This window comes from Rhinolophus ferrumequinum, chromosome 9 (genome assembly GCF_004115265.2).
Source record: "Rhinolophus ferrumequinum isolate MPI-CBG mRhiFer1 chromosome 9, mRhiFer1_v1.p, whole genome shotgun sequence".
NCBI classification, from domain to species: Eukaryota; Metazoa; Chordata; class Mammalia; order Chiroptera; family Rhinolophidae; genus Rhinolophus; species Rhinolophus ferrumequinum.
In genome coordinates, this window is record NC_046292.1 from 29,195,656 (window position 1) to 29,217,872 (window position 22,217).

The following is a 22,217-nucleotide window of genomic DNA, read 5'->3' on the forward strand; positions in this document are numbered from 1 at the left end:
TCTGACAGGTTTGGGTTCAAATTCTGGGTTTGCTGAATATTTGCCATGTGACCTTGGCCTCTCTCACCCTCAGTTCCCTCTGTAGAATGGAGACGGTCCTGCTACCCACAAGTGTGTGTGTGTGGGGTGAGCATTGGCTGGATTCAAGGGCCCAGCATGGGCAATGGAGGAGTAAGTGTGAGCCCTTAGTCAGGGCTGGGTGCTACCACACAGCCTAGGTGGGTCACGCCGTGAGTGATATTGCCACTTACTGGTAAAGAGGGATAATGCAACCCAGTTCTATCTGTTATTCTAGTCACAGAAAAGAAAGGACGATTTCAAGAGTTGCCAATCTCTGGAAATAGGAGGATTTCAAGTGGTATCAGAAAATGGAAACAACAGATGTAGACAATAAGAAAAGCAGGAAAAGACTAACAGGACAAGGGAGAAACATACGATGAAGTGGTATAAAGTTCTAAAATTGCGGCAGGCATTCCATCAGCCAAGTTTTCCAGTCTTTTGGAGAATTGTTTTTTTCCTGGCTGAGACTGTGTCTTTGATTTTACAATAGCAGTTAATGGGAAAACAGGGTCACTTTAAAGCTCACTTTACTGAAATGTATCTATTCTGATGACGTAAGGGACACACGGACAAAGGAACCCAATAAATATGCTTCCTGGTAAGATGACCAGTCCCAACTGACAGAGAAGAAACCTGCCCCCTCTTTGACTCTAGTTTTGCAAATGGCACCTGAGGAGAATGTGCCTTTAAAAGCTCAGCAAAGGTTTTTAAAATCAGTGGGGAGAAGAAACAGGCTAAACTTACCTCTGTCATGCGGGGCTTGCGGGAGCTGGATGGCACGAGCCTTCCTGTCTCAGGATGTGGAGCTGTGGCCATGGTGTATGTCTCTTTGCTCACCTTCTGCTTAGACCTCAGGAGGGACAAAGCAGCTTTAGTGGAAACCCCCGGAAGGTTGGGGTTGTACAAACTTATGCACCAACCAGCGTAAACAGAGGACCTCCTATCTGCATGCTGGATGTGATTTGGCTTAATGTAGTTTAAATAGCACCAACTGACATTAGTGGTCGTGTGGAGGCTGGGGAACTGCAGTACCTTCTTTGAGTCCGTACCTTCTTGCGACTTGGCTGGTCTGGGGGACGTTTCTGACAGAGGAAGTGAGCTTGGAGGTGCCAGTGAAGGGAGGTCAGGTTGTTCCTTGGAATCTTCTTTCTTCACACTTAGTGGAGGCAATACTCTTCGGTGAGGTTTACCAGATGGCTGGGCATATTCCTTCAAAGCTTCTGAGCCTGGGGCTGTCGCATGGGATAGTGTGGGGTGAGGAAGGGAAGGTATTTCCTTTGGGTCAGATGAATCTGAGGGCAGGCTGGACAGTGACTCTAGCTCCCGCCTGCCCTGGCCCTGGCTTCCCAAGTGGGATTTCTCTGGTCTCTTGCCATCCTCAGTGCTGGTAAGCACCACACTGCATGGTTTTACCAGCTCTAGTTTTTCATCTGCCTTGGAAGCCTCCTCTTCCTTCACCCTTTTTTGCTGCTGGGTTTCCATGGTAAGTTCAAGGCTGCCGGCTGGTGAAAGGACGCGTTTGCTTCCTCCCACTGTTGATGAACTCCCCTCCGGGCTCAAGACACTCTCTGGTGACAGGGAAGTGCCTTTCCTTTCAGGTAATGTCACAGGCACTCTCAGGTATGGAGTCTGGAAACTTCTGCTCTGCTCTTCACTTACCCCGGCCAGTCCGGGGTATACATCTGCCCCACACACCATTGTTCCTTTGCATGGGGGCTCCTCAAACTTGGGAAGAGCCACAGTGGCTGAGCTGCCTTGGGACTGGGTGACTAGGATCTGGGAGAGAGTGGTGTACATGGCACTCCCGTAGGACGGCATGTTGGTCTGAATTCGGACAGGCACAACGAGGGACACCATGGTGTCTGGACAGGCAGGCAGGGCCAGCGGGGGTGCTGATGTGGGTGCTGAGGAGCTGGATGGGGGAGCCACGGGGGGCAGCTGGATGTCACTGCTATACTCTGTGCTGGAGGAGAGGCCAGCGGTTCCTGTTGCCAGTGGGGCCGGGCTGGTTTTGATCTGTGGCAGATGGCTTTCCACATCACCTGGGAGCTGAAGGGTGAACTGGGATTGCAGAGGCAGGAAAAACCCGGAAGAGAGGGCTGAGGAGGCCGGGTATGGCATGGGAAGAAATGAAGGGGGCTGCCGGAAGGGGATGTTGGCCGGGTGAGGCATGAGCTGGGGGAGGGGGAGATGACCTGGGTGCAGAACGGTAGGTTGGAGAGGAAGTGGCGGGGCTTGAAATAAGGAGGGAGGAAGAGGGGGCATGGAGTATGGTGAGGAGAGGAGGCTGGACATGGCCTGAGTAGAGAAGAATTCTGAAGACTGTCCTGGCTCGTGCTGTAAGAGGTGCTGGAAGGAGAAAAGGGAGACAGGTGGGGGCAGGTATGGTTTCTCATGCAAGGGGAGCTGGGCAATGGGGTGGTGGAGAACCTGCAGTGCTTCTGTGTAGGGTGGAGTGGACCCCAGCGGGGGTCTGTCCTGTACCTGGCTCTTGCTTCCCGGGTACCCACTGTGTGAGGTGGCCACTGAAGAAATCTGGGGCAATGAGCTTTTGGCTGAAGGTTTACTGGATGAGGCCTTTGGTTCCTCACTCTCCTGTCTTCCTTTGGGGGCAGCCTCTGGCTCTGGTTCTGGAGGCCTGCTCAGAGAGGCCTGTCTCACCAAAAAGCATTTTCTTCTCTCTGGTGGGGCCACTGGGGCTGCTGGAGCCACTGCGGCCGGTGCAGAAGGGCCTGTCAAGGACAAGCTGCCATAATCGAATGATTTGCTGCGTGTCTCGGTCATGTGGGTGGCATGGGAAATGTTAGGGCTCTGCTCTGAGGCTGACCGCCGCATCTCTCGGGCGTGCGGGTGGTGGCTGGGGACGGTCAGCATGTGAGTGCCCAAGGCTTTGGAGCGTGTGTCAGATGAGGGCCCGGCGGCCTCGGATTTTCCGTGGTCGTCCCTCTCAAAGGACGCCGAGCGGCTGGACCCGCTCAGAGAGACACCACTTTCCTGGCTTGGGCTGCGGGACAGAGGCACGGAGGACTCGAAGCTGGACTCCCCCGATGACTGCGCCATCTCCGCCAGGCGAAGTCTCTTCTTCTTGGGTGGCAGTTTCTCGGCTGGGAGCTGGGCGAGCGTCTGGCTGCGCTGGGGCCACTGGAACTCCTCTGTCTTCTCAGGCTCCTTGGGAGGTGGCTCTGGCTCTGTGTCCTGCCGGTCGGGCTCCTCGGTCACCAGGATCTCAGGAACCTGAATGTTGGGCTGGCGGACCAACTTGGGCTGCAGAGAGTGAGCCAAGCGTCCATGCGGGGCGGGCGCGGGTGATGAGAACGGGGCTGGAGGCTTGTCTTCCCCTTCCAAGCCACTGGGCTGCTCCAGAGAGTCGGACTTCTCAAAGGAGCTGGTATGCTGAATGACAGAAATTTCTTTGGACGTTGTTCTCCTCTCCTTCCCTGATTCAGAACCAGACCCTGGCTTGGGAGTCCTTGGCTGGAAGCCTGAGGGTCCCTCCAAGGAGGACACTGACTTACTCGGTTCTGCTGGTGACTTGGTGGATTCTGAGGGAAGGTTCCGAGCAGCATCAGACGGCCTGGGGCTGCCAAACTGACTCTTTGTCAGCTCAAAGGCAGGTGGCTCCTCCTCGTCCCCAAGGCTCTTTTCTTTCCTCCTCTTCCTCAGTGGAGTGAGCTCCAAGGTAGTCCCCAGTTTGTAATGCATCATCTGGGACCAGGGCTCGTGCTCAGCCTGACTCTTCTCGGCTTCCGGAGATGCGTGAGCACCTGCAGAGGCGGGCTTTGCAATCTGAAGCTCTGAGCAGTAGTATTTCTTATGGGCCTCATAGTTGTCCCTTTTCTTGTACCGAGCACCACATATGTTACATTCATAGGTCACCCCTTTTGTTTTCAAGCCCTTCTTGGTCTTTTTGGTGAGTTCGCTTTCCTTGGGTTCCGGCTCGTCTGCGGGTTTGGGGGCTGTGTCTTTGCTACTTGGCCCTGCCTCCTCGGAACTGTACTCCCCTCCCAAAGGTAGTTCAATGGCCGGCTGACGCTTGAGCATCCGGGGGTGGGAGGTAAACACTTGACTGCTGCGGCTCAGGGCTTCGGAGTCGGTGATGTGGTCGTCGAAGGAGTAGCTACCGCGGAAGGTGTGGTGAGGGGTACTGAGGGTGCAGGCGGCAGAAGGCATTGAGTGGCTTCTCAGCAGAGGCACAGGGGGAGTGGTGCTGGGCGGGTGCTGGAGGCTCAGCAGTGATTGTTCCGGCTTCGTTTTCTCGCTGTGGGATGACAGAGGCTCCCGGTAGAGGCTGGATTTCGGTGACTCCATGCTGCTGCGCCGTGACAGCGAGCTCCTCCGGGGCTTCACGCTGTCTATCTCGCTGGTGTCCACCACGGCCTCGTTGATAGTGATGAGCTTGGTGATGTGTTCAATGACCTGCGTCCGGGGCACAGACAAAGGCACCAGGCTGGGCTTGTCTTCAGTGGACAGGGGCAGGAGGGGCTGGGTGGAGGTGGCCGTCAGCATGGCGGTCCGCTGCCCGATCCGCCCGCACTTGCCAAAGATGATCTCGGCATAGGACCTGGCGTTGGTGTTTGGGGGGCTGACCTGCTGTTCGGCGCTCTCGGAGCGGGAGAAATACCCAGACTCGGTGCTGCCCTTGCTGCCCGGGCTCAGAAACGCCTGCTCATCGATGACCTTTTTCCTTTCACTCAAGCGGAGGGCCAGCTTCTGCTTTATGGTGTGGGTGTCTTCGGGTTTATGGCTCAGGGGGTGTTCTGATGAGGGTTCTACAAATGGTGTGGGGTCCTCAAGCGACTGGGCTGAACTGGAGTGGGACAAGGAACAGCGTTCGTGGCTGGAGCCCTGGCTCCCAGAGCTGTACAAACTGCTGGACAGGAGGGGGTGCTTAGGCCTGGGGGAGAGCTCTGCAGGGTGAGTGGATGTGGTGGTGCCTGTTTCTTCTTCTGAATCGGTGCTTTCTCCCTCGGTGGGCTCCTCAAACTCTTCCCCGGGGATCCTCTCTATCTCCAGCCCCGGGGGGTACATCTCGCTGCCCACTCCCGAGGCCAGGCCGGCTTTGATGCGGTGGGCATGGGACTTCCTGTGCTTGTAGAGGTTACTCTTGGTCTTGAAGGAGAAGCCGCAGGGGCCACAGGGGTAGGGCCTCTCGCCCGTGTGTGAGCGGATGTGTTTCTGGAGCACACTGGGCTTGGCGCAGGGCCGGCTGCAGTACTGGCAGATGTACTTGCCTGGCTTCTGGGGTTTCCTCTCCTTTTTGTGTGCCTCTTCCATGGGCTTCAACGGGACCTGGGAGGGACGGGGCACAAAGACTTTGGGGATGCCAGGCAGATCCTCGGGGGGCATGATGGAAGCATGAGAAGGGAGGAGCTGGCTCTGAGGATGGAGCCCAGGAGCCACGAAGGAGCTGGAGGGTCCAGGTCTCATGGGGTCGACCAGCTGCCAGGTGGACCCCTCCAGGAGGTGCTCAGGTTTGCCGGGCGACATGAATGCTGGTGTCAGAGGGTGCTGTGGAAGCTGCGAGATGTGAACAGAGGCTTCGATGGAGGATCTCTTGGGAGGCTTCTGCTGCTGGCCCATTTTCTCCTGAGAGCCTTCCCTAAGAACTGACGAGGAGGGGCCCGGGAAGGGCTGCGGGGCGAGGAGCTCTTGGAGGGGGCCCTCAGGGGTGGCGGCCGTGCTGCTGCCTGGGTAGGGGGCGCTGGCTGAAATACTGGTCTGAACGGCTTCTCCTTTAGTCAGCCGCTTCCGGGGACTTCCCTCAGCCTTCTTGGTGCCCTTGACACTTTGTTCAGGATCCATGACCTCCACGGAGACTTCAGATGCTATTCTGGGAGGGTAAGGGCGGGCTGCATTTATGAATAATCCAAGTGTCCCAAGGAGGCGTCTGGCTTTGGCCACATTGGTCAAGAGCTGAGGAAGTCAAACCCAGGACAGCTTTGGGAGTTTTTTTGCAAGTGTCACTGGCTGTGAGCGGACTCAGAGCAGGTCATCAGGGCTCAATCTATTCACGGTGGTGAGGCATGGCCCTCTACTTTGCAGACAGAAAATGCACCTGCACTTTCCGCCTGAATGTCTGTCGTGGAAACGTCGTGAAGGACGTCAATGTTGCCATCGTATTGTTTCAGTTGGCAGTGGCAAGTGGCCCCCCACGAGTCCCCTGTGTGCTATGCGAAGTGTTGAAGGCTGGGGACGTCTGTGCGCATGGCCCAGTCATCCCTGGTCCTGGCACGAGAGAAGCCACACTGGATGCCGTGGGCGGCTCTGTCTGGCCTCTTCTCTCCCTTTAGTCCTGTGTTGGAGATCACCGCGTTGGAGGGGAATTCACGTTCTTCTATGTGACAAACACACACACACAGAAATACACACACACATACACACACACAAAAGAGAAGAGAGGGTTACTGCGACTCGTCCACAGCCTGGGCAGCTGACCCCTGGCCCCCGGCTCTGCACACCTGGGCACTGACCACCCCTCCCTCTCCCACATTCAAAGTGCTGTTGGGTGACTTGAGTGCCAGCTGTGTTTCTGGGGACTGTGGCCGTGTGGGGCATTGGGAGCAGAGTCGGGGCATTTTTGGACGGGAGGCCTGAGCTCCAGTCTCTGCTCTGGGAGCGGGTTTTAGCTCCCTAAGCATCAGTTGCCGAATCTAGAAGACGGAAAACAACAATTCCTGCCTCCACTATGCCTCAGGGCCGCAGTGGGGTCCAACACGGTAATGGACGTGGATGCTGCTGGATGAGGGCTGGTCGGTGGAGGAGGAGGACTGGGTGGGTTACTCAGGGACGAGCTTTCCAAGGGGTAGCTTATTCTTAGGTTAGTGTTACTCTCCTCTGATGCTGGAATCTGAAGGTTTCCAGGAAGGGCATCATTCATGGCTTCCCTCCGCTTCTAACCCACCTCCCTAGTCAGTATTTCATGGTGAAGCTAAAGCCCTAATCTGCGGGAGCTCAGTCTAATACAGCTGTGACTATGTGATCTGCCAAGCAATAGCTGAGAGGATCATTCTGGCAGGTTCCTCCAGCTTTGTAGTCCTTCCTTGTCCAGTTACTGCCCCAGTCAGAACAAAGGACAATGTAAATAAGGCAGGAAGTCAGCATTGGTGGGATGGAAAAAACACTGGCATACCAATCATAAGGACTTACATAGTTTCTACCGTTCAGCTATACACCTATATCTGAGCTTCCTGGCAGCCAGGGAGAAAAGAGATGTGGTTCATTACAGAGTCCTTGTAGCCAGAGAGGAAGAACGATCTCAGTTCCTTGCTAGAAGCAAAGGGTTATTGGAAAGAACTTCTTCATGTGGTACTTCAGACAGGGGCAGTGAATGACGCATGAGATCACCTGTGTCTTCAAATGACCTCCCTCCAGCATACACAGTGATTGATTTTTATCAATGGAAGGTCACAACGCAGCAAAGGCTATTCTTTGAGCCGTCAAAGGCCTCCTTTGGCTCAGGCAGAGAAGGCATCCTCCCAAAGCAGGGCCACTGTGAGGACGGCAGGGACACCTCATTTCATCATCTTACCATCAGTGGGGGGGGGGGGTCATGTAAGCTATCAGGTAAACTGGGGCACGTTTGAGAGCGAAAGAGGCATTACTAATGGTTCTGGAGGAGCAACAGGAATAAATCAGGGCCGTCCCAGGCAAACCGGGACAAGTGGTTACCCTTATAATCCATATTTACCTTGAAACTCAAACCAGGTACAAGTGCTGACTCTGGGTATCTGGTATAAACTTTTGATCTTTGCTACGAGGGCGGAAATTACACTGTGGTCTCCTAATGGATTCTTAGAGATTGGTCATCTAGGCCAGCCCTCTCACTGACAGATGAGGAGACCACGGCCTAGAAGGATGATATGATTTTTCCTAAAAATTGCACAGTGATGGTGGCAGAGCTAGACTGTCCTCCTGTGCCTCCTGCCCCTGGTTAGGGCTTGTCCCCTGCCTCAATGAATCAATACCCTCTATGACTTCTGTGGCACAATGGGCACTGCAGTCTATGGCTCTCATTCTGTGGGAGCACCAGCTTGGCCCCAGGGACATGGCTACAGCTTCTGTGAGGAGTGTGAGCAGGTGTCTAGAGGCTTAACAGCAAAGAAGACCTTCCAACTTATGTCCTAACCTTGCTTGGCGGCTGAACAGGAGAAATGGGGAGTCCATCCTGGGGGCATCACCCCGGGCCTCACTTGTCTAAGCTGAGGTGGGCAGAAATGCTGAGTCATCTAAAAGTCAGCTAAGGCAGATGCCATCTGCAGTATGGATGGAGAACTGTCCTCCAGGCTGGTCAGGGATTCCCTGGCCTGGTTGCACCTCGTAGGGGGAGGCCCTTGGGTGCTGGGTAGGGATAATAAAGATTTGACTATACTTACTATTTCTATTGACCCTTTCATGCAAGGACCTTCCTGGACACCCCCAAAATACTAGCTAGTGGTCAGCTTTGCATCTTCTGATGGATGAGTGGTGCCGCATGACGGTGTGGTGAATGATCAGTCTGAGTGGGGGTCAGTTGGCCAAGGAGGACCCTACATTGTCCAGTCCTGTAGTTGTCCCTTCACTGATTCTCAAGACTCTCCAGGGGCAGGTAGGGAAGCACCCAATGGCTGAGATTTGGGGCAATTCCCAGGCTAGGTGGGAGGGATGGAGTGGATGAGGAAGACAGTCAGGTGACTATTGGGTCATCAGATGCCTCCCTGGGCCAGCGTGGTCACCTAGGGTCAGTGTCTAGCCTACACCTATGAGCTGGGGCTGGCACTCCCTGAGCAGGGCCCTCTGAGAGAGGAGCAACAGGACACATTAGCACGGTCAGCTCCCTAGATCATGGAGTCAGTGGGGTCTGGGTGCTAGAAGGCCCACTCCTTCATTCTGCAGACAGGGCACCTGGCCCATGGTGAGCAACGACGCGCCCAGGGCCACACCAGTCCCCAGATCCTGGGCCAGTGCTCTCTGCTGCCCTGCTCTACAGCTCATGACAGGTGTGAGGTTCTTAATACAAGGGGCAGTGGGAGTGGGCAGCTGGGACCATGGGTGGATGTCAGGCGACACCACAGGAACTAAGAGGGCCTCAGCCTTGGACTAGATTACTGTTCAGATTGGCATATACACTTTGTCACTTAACTCTTCAACTCCTGTAGAAGGATGGTTTCTAATCACTATGACCAGTGACTCCAAGAAAATGGCTCTTTTCTACCTTCTGTGCTTCTGCGAGTATGTATAAAATTTTAATATAAATTTGAAGTAACAGAGAAAAAACCTGCTTCTCCAGAGAATTGGTGAGGGTACCTGTAAAAGGCACCAGTGACGTGAGGTCAGAGGTAGAGGGTTTCCATAACAGGGCCCAAGAGTGGGGCCAACATGGGCCAGAGCCTCAGGCCCAAGGGAGGATGGACGCCCTCTGCTGATGGTGGCAGGATGGCATGGAGTCCACTCTGTCGGCTGCGGAGGCCAGAGCCCCCAGAGCTCTAACTCAGAAACCATCTTAGAACCATGAGGAAACCTGAGTTTCAAAGGCCAGTTGACTAACGTCTTAGACAATGCAACTTCCACTTCTGGAAGCTTCCACAGTTTTAGCTGCTAGAACAGCCCAACAGGGAAGAGAGTAGGGTCCTGGGGCTGGAGCCATGAGGGTCCCAGGGGATTGGGAAGTGATGGACGAGCCAACAGGGCAAGGTGGCCCAAAGCTCTGAAACCAAACTGGAAAGCACCTTCCACATCCAAGACATCGGGACGTCATGGCTGTAAGCCAGAGTGGACACCCCCGAGGGCTTTACCAGAGGGGAGATGGGAGATGGGCGCTATGGAGAGGATGAGTCCACCAGTCCCGGCAGGAGGCCGGCTTGAATCTGCCTTGGGCTCTGGACTAGGGAGTCTGGGTCACCAGCCAAGTTAGATAAGACTAAGGCAAGACAGACACGGGGGAGGGGGGCTTCACAAAGTTCTTTGCTTGTAATTTATACACACACACACACACACACACACACACGCATGCATGCACGTACCTCAGCATGCCAAAATATGGTCAAAATTTTACTGATAGTAATACAACATGCTGATCTTAAAAACACCAGGGAAGTAAGCCTTTCTCCTCACTTCAAAAGCTGAAACCCAGCGGCAGAAGGCCGCAGGCTGGACAGGAGGCAAACAGTATTTTCATTCAATGACCCAACACAAAACCAGTGCCCCTTCCAAGAATCGTTGTGTGTGATACTGTGTGTGGTGTGTGTGCAAGATGGAGCAGAATTCTTCACCTGCAAAGGAAAGTAAAAGTAGCTGTGGGCTCAGATGGTGCCAAGGCAGGCTAGATGTGGGGACGTGGGTGTGGACACTAACAGGGAGAGGTCGTTCGAGAGCCACAGAGGACACCTTGCCCAAGAGAGTGGCCAAGGCCAAGGGTGAGGCTCTGGCTGGCAATGGGGAACGGAGCAGAGACTGAAAATGTCTCCCACTCTTTTAGTAATCGAAGCCCCCAAACTTCAGCTGGGTTTATGGACACCTCGCTACACTGTATTTCCCGGCCTCCCTGGCAGCCAGGACATAATGAATGCAGCTTGCAGGTTATAGCCAGAAAGAGAAGAACCCACCCGCCACATCCTCATTTTTTCAGGAAGGAACGTGACCCTAAGGATGATGGGACAAGAAGACTAGAAGCAAAGTCAACTGCCCCTGAGAGAGAAATATACCTTCTATCTTGTCTTAAGCCACAGCTACTTGGTCCCTTTTGGGGCAAACAGACACATTCACAGGGGACTGGAGTGCAACATTGGTTGTGAGGAGCGGAACGGAGCCCAGGCCAACACAGACTAGGGTTTGGGCCTAAAGGACAAGATGGGCCTCACAGCAAGTGTCCAGTCACTAAGGCCACACACCACACAGCGACTCCGAAGGCAGCATTGCAACTCAGAGAGCTTGTATTTGAATCCTTGCTCCTTCACCTCCTAATGGAAATTCTTAGAAACTCTGTAAGCTTCAGTCTCCCTACCTGTAAAATGGGGACAGTAAATGTCCCACATGTGGTTTAAACTGAGTTAATCCATATAAAGCACTTACTTAGCATAGTACCTGGCATATAGTAAGCGTTCAAAAAAGAACGGTAATCACTGTTATGGGGGAAAGTCTTTCCGTTTGAGGGGCTGCCGTGGCCTTATGGAAAAGAGCCCTGGCCTGGGGTCTAATCCTGCTTCTGCTGCTTTTCGGCCCTGGATTGTCAGGAAGATGGAGTTGTCATGCATGGAAAGTAAATGGCACACAGCTGGTGCTCAAGAAATGAGAGCAGACGTTGCATCTGGAGGTCAAAGCAGAGCCTCCAAAGAAGCCAACGTGATGCTGAACCAGCCAGCTTTGGGTACAGGCTTCCTAAGATCCCTCACACAAAGGAAGCATTGGTTCCCGAGCTGAGCAGGGCCAAGTGGTCTCAGCAGTGGGGACAGGAGCACAGGCAGGAGATCAGGTGGTGACAGGTCTGATAGATCAGACTTTCTGGGACACTTTTCAAACTGAACGCTTCATACCAATCCAAGGCTCAAACTAGAACGGAAGACACTCACAGATTGAAACCATCTCAATCATGGCACACAGCGTTCCCTGGTCAGCTGGGCCATCCCCCTGCCTCCTTGGAAGTCACATGAGATGGTTCTCCGACGGAGGTTGGAGATTTTGGAGGCTCCACTGTACCTCGTGGTCACGGGGATCCTGTGGAATAACGACTGAGGCCCAAGGGAGAGCAGCTCTCGGCGGGATCCTGAATTCTGGCCTCCTTTACGGCTGAAGGGGCAAATTACATAAGCCCAATCCTGTCCTCAACTCCCAGCATTTGTACCCATCATCCCTATTTGCTTCTGGGAAGAACCTGAGGCCCCAGGAGACGTGTCACCTGCCCACAGACAACCAGCTAGGAAGTGTCCAGGCCGAACTGGAGAAAATCCCTGAGTTTTTCAATCCTCAGTTTGGGGCCAATTCTCCTCAATGCAGGTGCTGCTTGACCCTTGAGCCGCCCAGGGAGCTCCCCAGGTGCAGACAGACCCGGCTGTAGGTAGGATGGCACAGGTGATAGCAGGGGTTGATCACCGGAGCTTCTCACCATGGCTGGGCTGCCTCCCAGGACCCTCGCCACCTTTCTCTGTGTTTCCTCCCGCAAGGGCAGAAGAACAGGCCTGGAGCCCAGTCACCTGTAGCAGGAAGCCAGAAAATGCTTGAAAAGGCACTTTCCTCTCTGGGCCTATTATTTTCCCTTCTATAACACGAAATAGTGGGGCTAAATGACCTCAAGGCTCATTTCCATTCTGACAAAAATGGATTTAGGATTCCAAGATCAGGTGGAAGTATGCCCAACTATGAAAAACACGGGCCAAGTTTCCTAGTTTGCTCAGGCACACTGTAATTGAGCTGGGGAAGAATTCCGCAGGACAAACAAAGCTCCGAAAGCCAATCAGACCTAGGTCAAGGTGAGTCTATGGCTAGGGATACATGCTGATGTTTGCAAAAGGCAACCCTCCTAGTGCGACTGGCTGAGAGATGGATTGGCAAGGCCAGGCCTGCCTGACCCTCCATCAGTCCGGTTGGCCACTCTGCGGGAGGGCTGGGGAAGGATACTATGCCAGTCTCAGCTACGGTTGTTGGCACCAACCAACACTGCAAACGTCATCTTTCAAAGCCCTGTTTCTCCCTCAGCTAAATGTTGGACTCACCTGTAGGAGATTCTGACCATTCAGGGTGGGGTCTCCCACAGCTGCTGACCTACCAGCAACCAGGGGTTTCAGGGCACAGCAAACTGCCCCTGCCCGGAGGTCAGTGTGCATCCCTGCTCTCCAGAGCGTGTTGTCCAGGCCTCCTGGACACTGGCCCCACCTGTCTAGCCCCTGGCCAGGTCCTGACATGCAAGCCTCTCCCTCCATGCCCTGCCCCCAACCATGTCTTCATCTCCAAGACTGGTTGTTTCTGCTCCCTACATCTCTGTGCTCACTCCAGGGGCTTTGGTCCAGACCAGAAGATTTGTCTAGACCAGAAGCTCCAATGGCTGGTTACCGGACAGAAAGGCTAGGGAGCTTTGATCTTTTTACATTAAAAAAAAATGAAAATGTACTTGAAAAATTTTAAAATTTGTAGAATTGTACTTCCCCTGTATCCCCCTGTCCTCCACATGCCCTTCCTCAGAGAAGCTACAGTTAAATTAATATGTTCTTCCCGACAGCCTAAGGCATTTATGTAAATATATGTGTGCATATTGGATTTTTTTATATAAATGAAGAAAATATATCATACATCCCGATCAGTGACTTGCTTTTTTTAAAACACACCTATGCATGGATATCTAGGTTCTCCTCCCTCTTTCTGGGGGCAGCACAGTATCCCATTTGGGGCTGTATTCAAATTCAGCTTTACAGATGGGATGTGAAGATTGTTTCCAGCTTTTCCTAGTCCAAGAAATGCTACAAAGAACAACCTCATGTAAGTATAGCCACGGGATAAATCCTAAGAAGGGAAAATACTTGGCCAAAGGTAATGTACCTTGAAGCATTTGATGGGTACTGACAAATAGCTCCCCCGAAAGCACAAATTCATACTCCCACCAATTGTGTGTGAGAGCTGTTTCTCCAAACTTCTTTTTACCTGGAATATAACCAATCGCTTTAATATTAGCTAATATGAAAGGCAAAATGGTTGTATTAACTTCCTAGTGCTGCTGGAGCAAATCACCACAGGCTTAGTGGCTAAAAACAACACAATGTATTATCTTACAGCTCTAGAAGTCTGAAATGGGTCTCACTGCACTAAAATCAAGGTAGGGCCCTTTTTCTTTCTGGAGGCTCTACGGGAGAATCCCTCTCCTCACCTTTTCCAGCCTCTAGAGGCTGCCTGCCTTCCTTGGCTCATGGCCCTCTCCATTGTCAAAGCCAGCCCTGGTTGGCCATGTCTTTCTCACACGAATGACTAACACTGACGGCTCTGCCTCCCTCTTTCACTTAGAAGACTCTTACAATTGTGCTGGGCCCACCTGGATAATCCGGGATCATCTCCCCATCTTTAGATCCTTATACTCACAACGTCTCTTTTGCCATGAAATGCAACCTATTCACAGGTTTCGGGGTTTAGAATGGGGACATCTTTGGGGAATCATTATTCTGCCGACTACCACGGTATTTTACTTTCCAAAAAAATCTGTATTTCTTCATCTCTAGTGAGGTTTAGAACTTTGGGGCCCCACACTGTCCTGGGATGGGTTCAGGGCCTGGGCAGGAGTTGCCACATGTTCCCTGTTAAGCCCCAAAATGACAAGTATAAGTCCCAAACTGTGAAGGCTCAGTTGTGCCAAATAGATCTTCCAACAGAGCTGGGGCCAGAATTGACCCTCAGAAAGCAGGTGGAAGGCACAGTCTGGTCCCACGGGGTGGCCAGGGGCCTGCTACTGGGCTGGATCGGGTGTCTGGGGCGACCAGCCCCTCAGACCCCTGGCCTGGATTCACTCATAGAAAAAGGGCATTACCTAGAGTCTGATGGATTGCCTATGTTGGGAAAAAGTTTTCCACTAATCCAATAGGCCAAATAGTGCTGCTTCCCTGAGGAGCTGACATGTCTCCCACCGGTCAGGGCTGTGGCTTAACCACGCATCAGCATCTTCCTGTTAAACTTGTCTTCCCCTGGACCTGGCAGAGACAGGGCCTTATTCATCTTTGTATTTCCAGTGCCTGGCATTGGATCTAGCACTCAGTAAAGTACTGAAAAAAAAATTTAAATACTTAAATCTATCCCAGGCCCAAATTATACTAAACATTCATATATTAATCCTCATACATGTCCCCTTTTTGCAGATGAGAAGACTGAGGCTCAAAGAGGTGACACTAATTGTTTCAGATGATAGAAGAAAGGGCAGAGGTTGGATGTGAACCCTGAATGCAGGCTACTGCCTAGAAAACCCCCACGAGTACTGACCTTGGCCCAGATGGAGTCTATCTTCCTTCCCAGCACCCCAGCACCTCCAAGGAAGCCTCACCAGTTAACTTCAGCCACTCTACTTGCAACAAAGTCTTCCCCATGTGCAAATCACTCCATGTGACCCTGCTAACCTCAGCACTGAATCTCTTGATAAATGCTCCCTGCCACCCCAGCTATGAGTGGTGGATTATTCACTGTCTGGGAGGCTCCCAAATCACTCCTCTTGGGTGACTGTGGTCTCTGCATTCCTACTTTTCCTTTGTCTCCTCCCTCCCAGTCCCATGACCCAGCCAGGGCTTGGGATTTCTACATACTGATCGAAAAGCAAATTCTATTCATAGCAAAGAGAAAGCTAGGCAATCCTGGGTGAGTTATACCTGGCTGGTGTTTGTCTTTCTGTTAGAGAGCCCAGAGTCCAAGGTGGAATTGACATCACTGGGGAGACAAAGTTTCCCGCGACATCCCCGAGGAAACAAGTTTCACAGTCAAGACTAAGCAAAAATGCAGCCTGAACTCCACTCTGCCAGACCCTCAGAAACCCAGACTTAGCCCTGATTGTGTGTGGTTGTGATAACTCAGAAAAAGATGGTCCTAACCAATGCCCTGTGTCTAGTCCAAACAACTGAACTCTTAAAATGTGTTGGGGCTGTTTTTAGTGTTTACGTAATAACTCTATCGGGCAGGGACTATTACCATCCTCCTTTTACAGATGAGGAAATTGAGGCACAGAATCACAAAGCTGGTAATGGCAGAGCTCGAACCTGAACCTAGGCCATCAGGTGACCTTTGCCGTGGAGACCCTTAAAGCAGCTGGGGCTTCACAGACAGCAGTCCGATTTCAATCACAGCCCTAACACTTCAGGAACCAAACAGGGTTCCCAGCAGCCTTCCTTCCCATCATGTGGCTGGCCTTGTTAAGAGATTTTTTTCCCCCTTTCACCTAGAAAAGTATCAATAGTGTTTCAGGCTTGTCTGCATTGAGACTGGAAAATGAACTGAGATAGGCCTGGTGAGACACAGACTTGCCGTTTATTAATCTATGAAGGTATCTATTGTTGTGAATCTAATTGCCTGTGGTCTCCCTATCATTTATTTATATCCATCTTGTCCTGGTAAAGATTAAAAGAAGCTTCTGGACACTCCTGAGAACTTGGTGAGCATCTGAACTTAACCGGCTTATCTTAAATGGTCCAGGAAGTACCTGTGGGTGAAAGAGCTTAAGAAAGAACAAAGCCCGAAATGAGAATTGGGCCGGGTCAGGCAACTTGTCTTCTGGCCATTTGCATTCTGCCAGTCTCTCATCAATGTTGCCCAGGAAGACCTGTACTCCACAGTCGTTGCAGTGGCCTGCTTTTTCATCAGTTTCCAGTAGCTCTCTAGCTGTTCCTTTGGTGACATTTTGTTTCTACACAAATGATTTCTGTACAAAAGGCACACCTGTCTATAAGCTTTCTAGGTAGTTAAGGTTCTCCAGTCTACAGAACACAGTATAACACACACACACACACACACACACACACACACACACACACACGAATAAACTATATAAGGATAAATGACCAGGGAGATTAGGTGACATATACAATGTATTCCAAATGTGAACAGCGATAAAATTAGGGATTACTTGTCTCCACCATTCTTGCCCACATGGCAGGACGGATATAACTGTACTAGTAATGATACTAGCAATGTAACTAGTAATGGACTAGTTATAATGATCACTTTGAAGTCCATTTCACTTATTCACTTAGTCTTTAAGCATTACACGGACCTTCTCAATGCCAGGCCAGTAATATGAACACAGACATAAACTATAGACTACTGTAAAGTTAGCTGTGTGGTACCAACATAAGGAGGAACAAACAGATCAATGGAAACAAGAGAATAAGGCAACAGATTCCCACATATATAGTCACCTGATTTATAATTAAGGTGTTACTGCATTTGATGGAGAAATGGTAATCTTTTCAATAAATAGTGCTGAAGCAATTAGATATCTATAGGGGAAAAAAATGAAGTAGGCCCCTACCTCACACCATACATAAATATTAATGTGGAATGGATGATTGGCCTAAATACAAAAGATTAAACAATTAACTTGTAGAAAAAAAGCTCAAAAACATATCTTCATGAACTTGGATCCAGCAAGTATTTCTTATACAGTTCATCAAAAGCATAATCATATAATCATAAAAGAAAGAATTAATAAGTTGGGCTTCATTAAAATAAAAAAATCCTGCTCATCAGAAGATACCAATAATAGAGTTAAAAGACAAATACAGGTTGGGAGAACATATTTGCAATATATTTTGACAAAGGACTCATCAAGAATATAAAAAATGTATAAAAATGAATTTTAAAAAGGCAGACAATCCAATTAGCTTTCAGCCAAACTTAACTCAAAATGGACCAAAGACCTAAATGTAAGAGCTAAAACTATAAAACTCTTAGAAGAAAACATAGGAAAAAAGCTTCATGATATTGGGTTTACCAATGATTTCTTGGATATGACACTCAAAGCACAGGCAACCAACGTAAAAATAGATAAACTGACTTCATCAAAATCTAAAACTTTTGTGCATCAGATGACATAATCAACAGAGTGAAAAGGAAACCTACAGAATAGGAGAAAATATTTGCAAATTATATGTGTGGTAAGGGGTTAATATCTGTAGGTTTCCAGAACATATAAAGAACTCCTATAAATCAAGAATGAAAAAACAAACAACCACATCAAAAAATAAGCAAAGGACTCATTTTAAATAGTTCTTTGAATATATCTCCAAAGAATATATACAAATGGCCAACAAGCACATGAAAAAATGCTCAACATCACTATTCATTAGGGAACTGCAAATCAAAACCGTGAGATACCACCTCGCAAGCATTAGGATGGCTGCTATCAAAAACAAAATAGTCCCAACAAACCCCACCCCCCAAAATAATAAGTGTTGGTAAGAATGTGGAAAAACTGGAATCATTGTATAATGCTAGTGGGGATGCAAAATGGTGCAGCCTCTATGGAAAACAGTACGGTGGTTCCTCAAAAAAATTAAAAATAGAATTACCATATGATCTAGCAATTCCACTTCTGAGTATATACTCTAAAGAATTGAAAGTAGAATCTCAAAGAGATATTTGTATACCCACATTTATAGCAACATTATTCACAAAAGCCAAAAGGTGGAAGCAACCCAAGTGTTTATAGGCAGATGAATGGATAAACAAAATGCGGTATAGACATACGATGGAATATTATCCAGCCTTAAAAAGGAAGGAAATTCTGACACATTCTACAACATAGAGAACACTATACTCAGTGAAATAAGCAAGTCACATAAAGACAAAGACTGTATGATTCCACTTACGAAAGGTAGCTAGAAAAGTCAAATTTATAGAAAGAATGGTGGTTGTCAGGGGCTGGTGGGGGTGGGGTGGGGGTGGCGAGACAAGCAGAGTTGTTATTTAACGAGTATAGAGTTTTAGTTTTGAAAAATGAAAGTGAATGAATGAAGGAGATTCATTCACAGTGCACAACCGTGTGAAAATACTTAACACTACCAAACTTAAAAATGGTTAAGTTGATACATTTTATGTGTATTTTGCTACAATTTTAAAAAATGGCAAGAGATTTGAACAGGCACTTTGAAAGAAGAGGTTATCTACTGGCTCATAAACATATGGAAAGGTGCTCAACCCCATCCCTCATTAGGAGAGTATAAATTAAACCCACCACACATTCACCAGACTGGCTGACATGAAACAAAATGACACCAAATATTGGCAAAATGTGGAGCAACTGGAACTCTTCTTGTACATGGTTGGTGGGAAATTAAATAGACAACCATTTAGACAATTGATTGGCATAGTCTTCAAAGCCAAACACACACCTACTCTATGGCCCCAAAACTCCATTCCTAAGAACATATCCTACAGAAACATACATATTTATCTGCCAAAAGCCACAAACAAGAATGTTCATAGTACCTTCATTCATGATGGCAAAAACTGGAAATAGCCCAAATGCTAACGACAGACAGATAGAATGGATAAATAAATTGTGATATATTTATTCAAGAATTATCACATCGTAATAAAAAAGAACAAAGACAAAAATATGGATGAATCTCACAGATATAATAAATACGCAATAGAATTCAGACACAGTAGACTGTTTACCATACAATTTCACTAAAATGAAGTTTAAAAACAGACAAAACTAATTGTACGGTATTGGAAAGCAGAATAGTGTTTAGCTCTGGTGGGGCAGGTGGGTATCGACTAGGAAGGGGCAGGCGGGAGCTTCTTAGGATGATGAAAATATTCTACATCTCGATCTGGTCACATACATATTACATGGCTATATATATGTAAACACTATCTGACTTGTAAACTTATGACTTGTGTACGTAATTCATTGTATTTTTGTCATACTTTAATTTAAAAAAAGATATGGACTTTGCACTTGAAAAATAGAAAGCCTACATAAGGAGAGAGACACAAACAAAAACAGGTAATAAGACATGGTAGATGCCATGATGAAAACAGGCTCCGAATACACTTGGGGGTGTGGAGGGTGGACTTAGGAGGGTGGGACTTAGAGATGGCACACTGGGCTCTGAAGGACAAACGGAATTTCACCAAGCAGAAAAAGGGACTAGTGTGGGCAAAGGCAGGATGACGCTGGGAGAAACCCTGAGTGTGTGAGAGGGCAGGTAGCTCAGTGTGGTTAGAGGGGCAGGTGTGCAGAGCACAGTGGTGGAAGATGAGGCTGAGCATGAATCAAACCAGGCTTCAGATTTGTTAACTTAAATGAGTTCCCCATCAACCTTTGTGGAGTGAATGAACGAGCCTTCCCACAGTCATGACACATCTGGTGCTGGGAGTCATAAGACAGGTGTATTTGCATGGCAGCAAGTACTGATAAGATACAGCACTGGTGTAGTCGTGGAATCTCTTTCTTCTAAAATTGTTAATTTCCCCAAAGTCTGATGTCTTCCAGGCCCCAGAAACCATCATCACTTGTCCACGGTACTGATTCTGTGTGAAAGCTGAGGGATTTTTTTTTTTTGTATTTACCCTCTCCCCCAACTTCCTTCCACTCCATCTCATCATTTTTGATAGTTATAAATATTTGGTTATTCCGGAAGTTGTCTTTAACATCTTCAAATAATATACTTAAATTGCTATTTCCTGGTCTGTCAACTCTAGACAGTATCTGTTCACTTCCTGCTATGAAAAATGAAGAAATTTGTCCACAATCGCTTTTTTCCACCTCCTTTCCCCATCCATCTTCAAAGTTTTGTTACTTATGTATTATTACTCTTACATTGCCAAGTTTCATAACATTTACATTCTCTTTCATATTATCGGTTAATTCTAAAAATTGTAGCTAATAAACAGTATGATTGTGAAGATATTATTCTCTAGGGAACCACTTAATATGAATGGACCCAAGAGAAAGAAATGTAATTCCACATGACTAAAATTTTGTCACAAGAAGAAAAGTCTTCTACAAGTCAATAACCAAGCAATTTTCCTACAAAGTATTTATGGCTTCCTTTACTTCTTGAATCCCCTGTCATCCTCTTTTTGGATTCCTTTTTTTGATTAACTGAACTCCAGGAGGGTTTTTTTTCCCCCCTAGAGGGTACAGATGACCGAGTGATAAACTTTCTGAACTCTTACACATAAAAAAGTCTTTATTTTACTTTCATAGTGTGAGAGGATAGAATTCTTAGTTTAAAAATCACTGTCCTCCAGACTTTTGAAAGCACTGTTTCACTGTCCTTGGGCATCTTGCTATGTCACCAATGAGACATTCAGATGTACGTTTTGATTCTCTCTGGAAGCTTTTTGTATTTTATCTTTGATGTTTCAAAATTTCAACAAGATGGGTCTAAATGTTCCTTTCACTAACTCTGTCCTGAATTCAGTGTGCTCTTTAATTTTAAAATCTGCGTGTGTTTCTTCAACTGAGGGAAAATTTCTTTTGTTATATCTTTGACTATTTCTACCCCTCCCTCTCCCTCTGCCACTGTGGTCTCTGCTGCTAGAGCTCCTATTTGATGGATGTTGAACCTTCTGGACTTATCCTTCATGAGTCTTACTTTTTTCTCCTGGATGTCTTGATCTACATTATGGGATATTTTCTTTTCTTAGTTCTAACATCTAGATCACCAACCTGTCTTCATCCATATCCATTGTGTCATTCAGTTCATCCACTGAATTTTTTTCAGGAGTCATATTTTACATTTTCAATAATTATTTTCTTTTCTCTGCTTGCTCTATCTTCATAGCAACGGACTCATTTCTATCAAATGAAATAATCTTAATTATTGTTGAAGATACTACTAATGATAATTTATTTTAGGATTCTCTTATATTTGAACTGTTATATTTCCTTTGGAGTGAACTTTTTTCTTTTTCTTTTTTTCTATCTTAGGCCTTCTCTTTTTGCTATTGGTTTCCTTCTAATGTTTGGTGATCCTGTTGTCCATACATATTTACGAATGAAGGACTATGTTGTGAAGTTAGTATATGTGCTAGGACACAGGTTCTATCTCCTGTGACAAGGACCACTGGAAGAGTGGCTGACACAAGAGAAAAGTTTATTTCTGTCTTATGTAACAGTCTGAGTGTAAACTGCTTCAGAGTGTGGCTCTTTGATCTTGCTCTTCTGTCATTCACAGCATTTGGCTTCCATCTCCCACCATCACATCCACACTCTGGTCAGGTGGAAAAAGAAAGGGGAGGGCAAGACTGGTAGTTGTATATAGGATTTGGGTTCACACCAGCCAGAGGCCATGCCTAGATGCCAGGAAGCCTAGGGAATGTAGTCTTTAGCTGGGTGGCATGTGCCCAGCTAAAATTTCCATCACTTCAGAAGAAGATAAAAAGGATATTGGTGAAACAATGAACCAGACAGGGCTCCCTGTGAGGTCTTTGGTCTATTTTTCTGACAGGGTTTGCCCTTGAATGTGACGATGGAATGAACCCATCCTATAGGAGGGTTCTATGTACGAGGGTGAAACGTTATGAGAGTAAGTCTCCCCCTAAGGATTGTAGAGAGGAAGCCGGCCAGAGGACTCCTGCAATTGCCAAAAGAAGGTCTCTACTCCTTGGTGGACGCAGCGGTAGCCTTCACTCGAGGCAGAACTGCCGGTGCTTCCCCGCTTGTCCCTGCCCCACACAGACTTGGCCGGGCTGTCCGGATCTCCCTCAGCTGG

General features: G+C 48.5%; 1 protein-coding gene across 7 annotated transcripts in view; it reads right to left on the reverse strand.

The window, feature by feature from the left end:
• The window catches only part of HIVEP3 (HIVEP zinc finger 3), a 438,665-nt gene that overhangs the window by 53,777 nt on the left and 362,671 nt on the right, over window positions 1-22,217 (reverse strand). For 6 of the 7 annotated variants that reach the window (XM_033113715.1, XM_033113713.1, XM_033113709.1 and 3 more), the window contains one exon: window positions 805-6,394. In XM_033113715.1, coding sequence (XP_032969606.1) covers window positions 805-5,862 — 5,058 coding nt within the window. In that variant the 5' untranslated portion in view covers window positions 5,863-6,394. The remainder of the gene's footprint in view (window positions 1-804; window positions 6,395-22,217) is intronic. The other variant, XM_033113710.1, reaches the window with a different exon arrangement.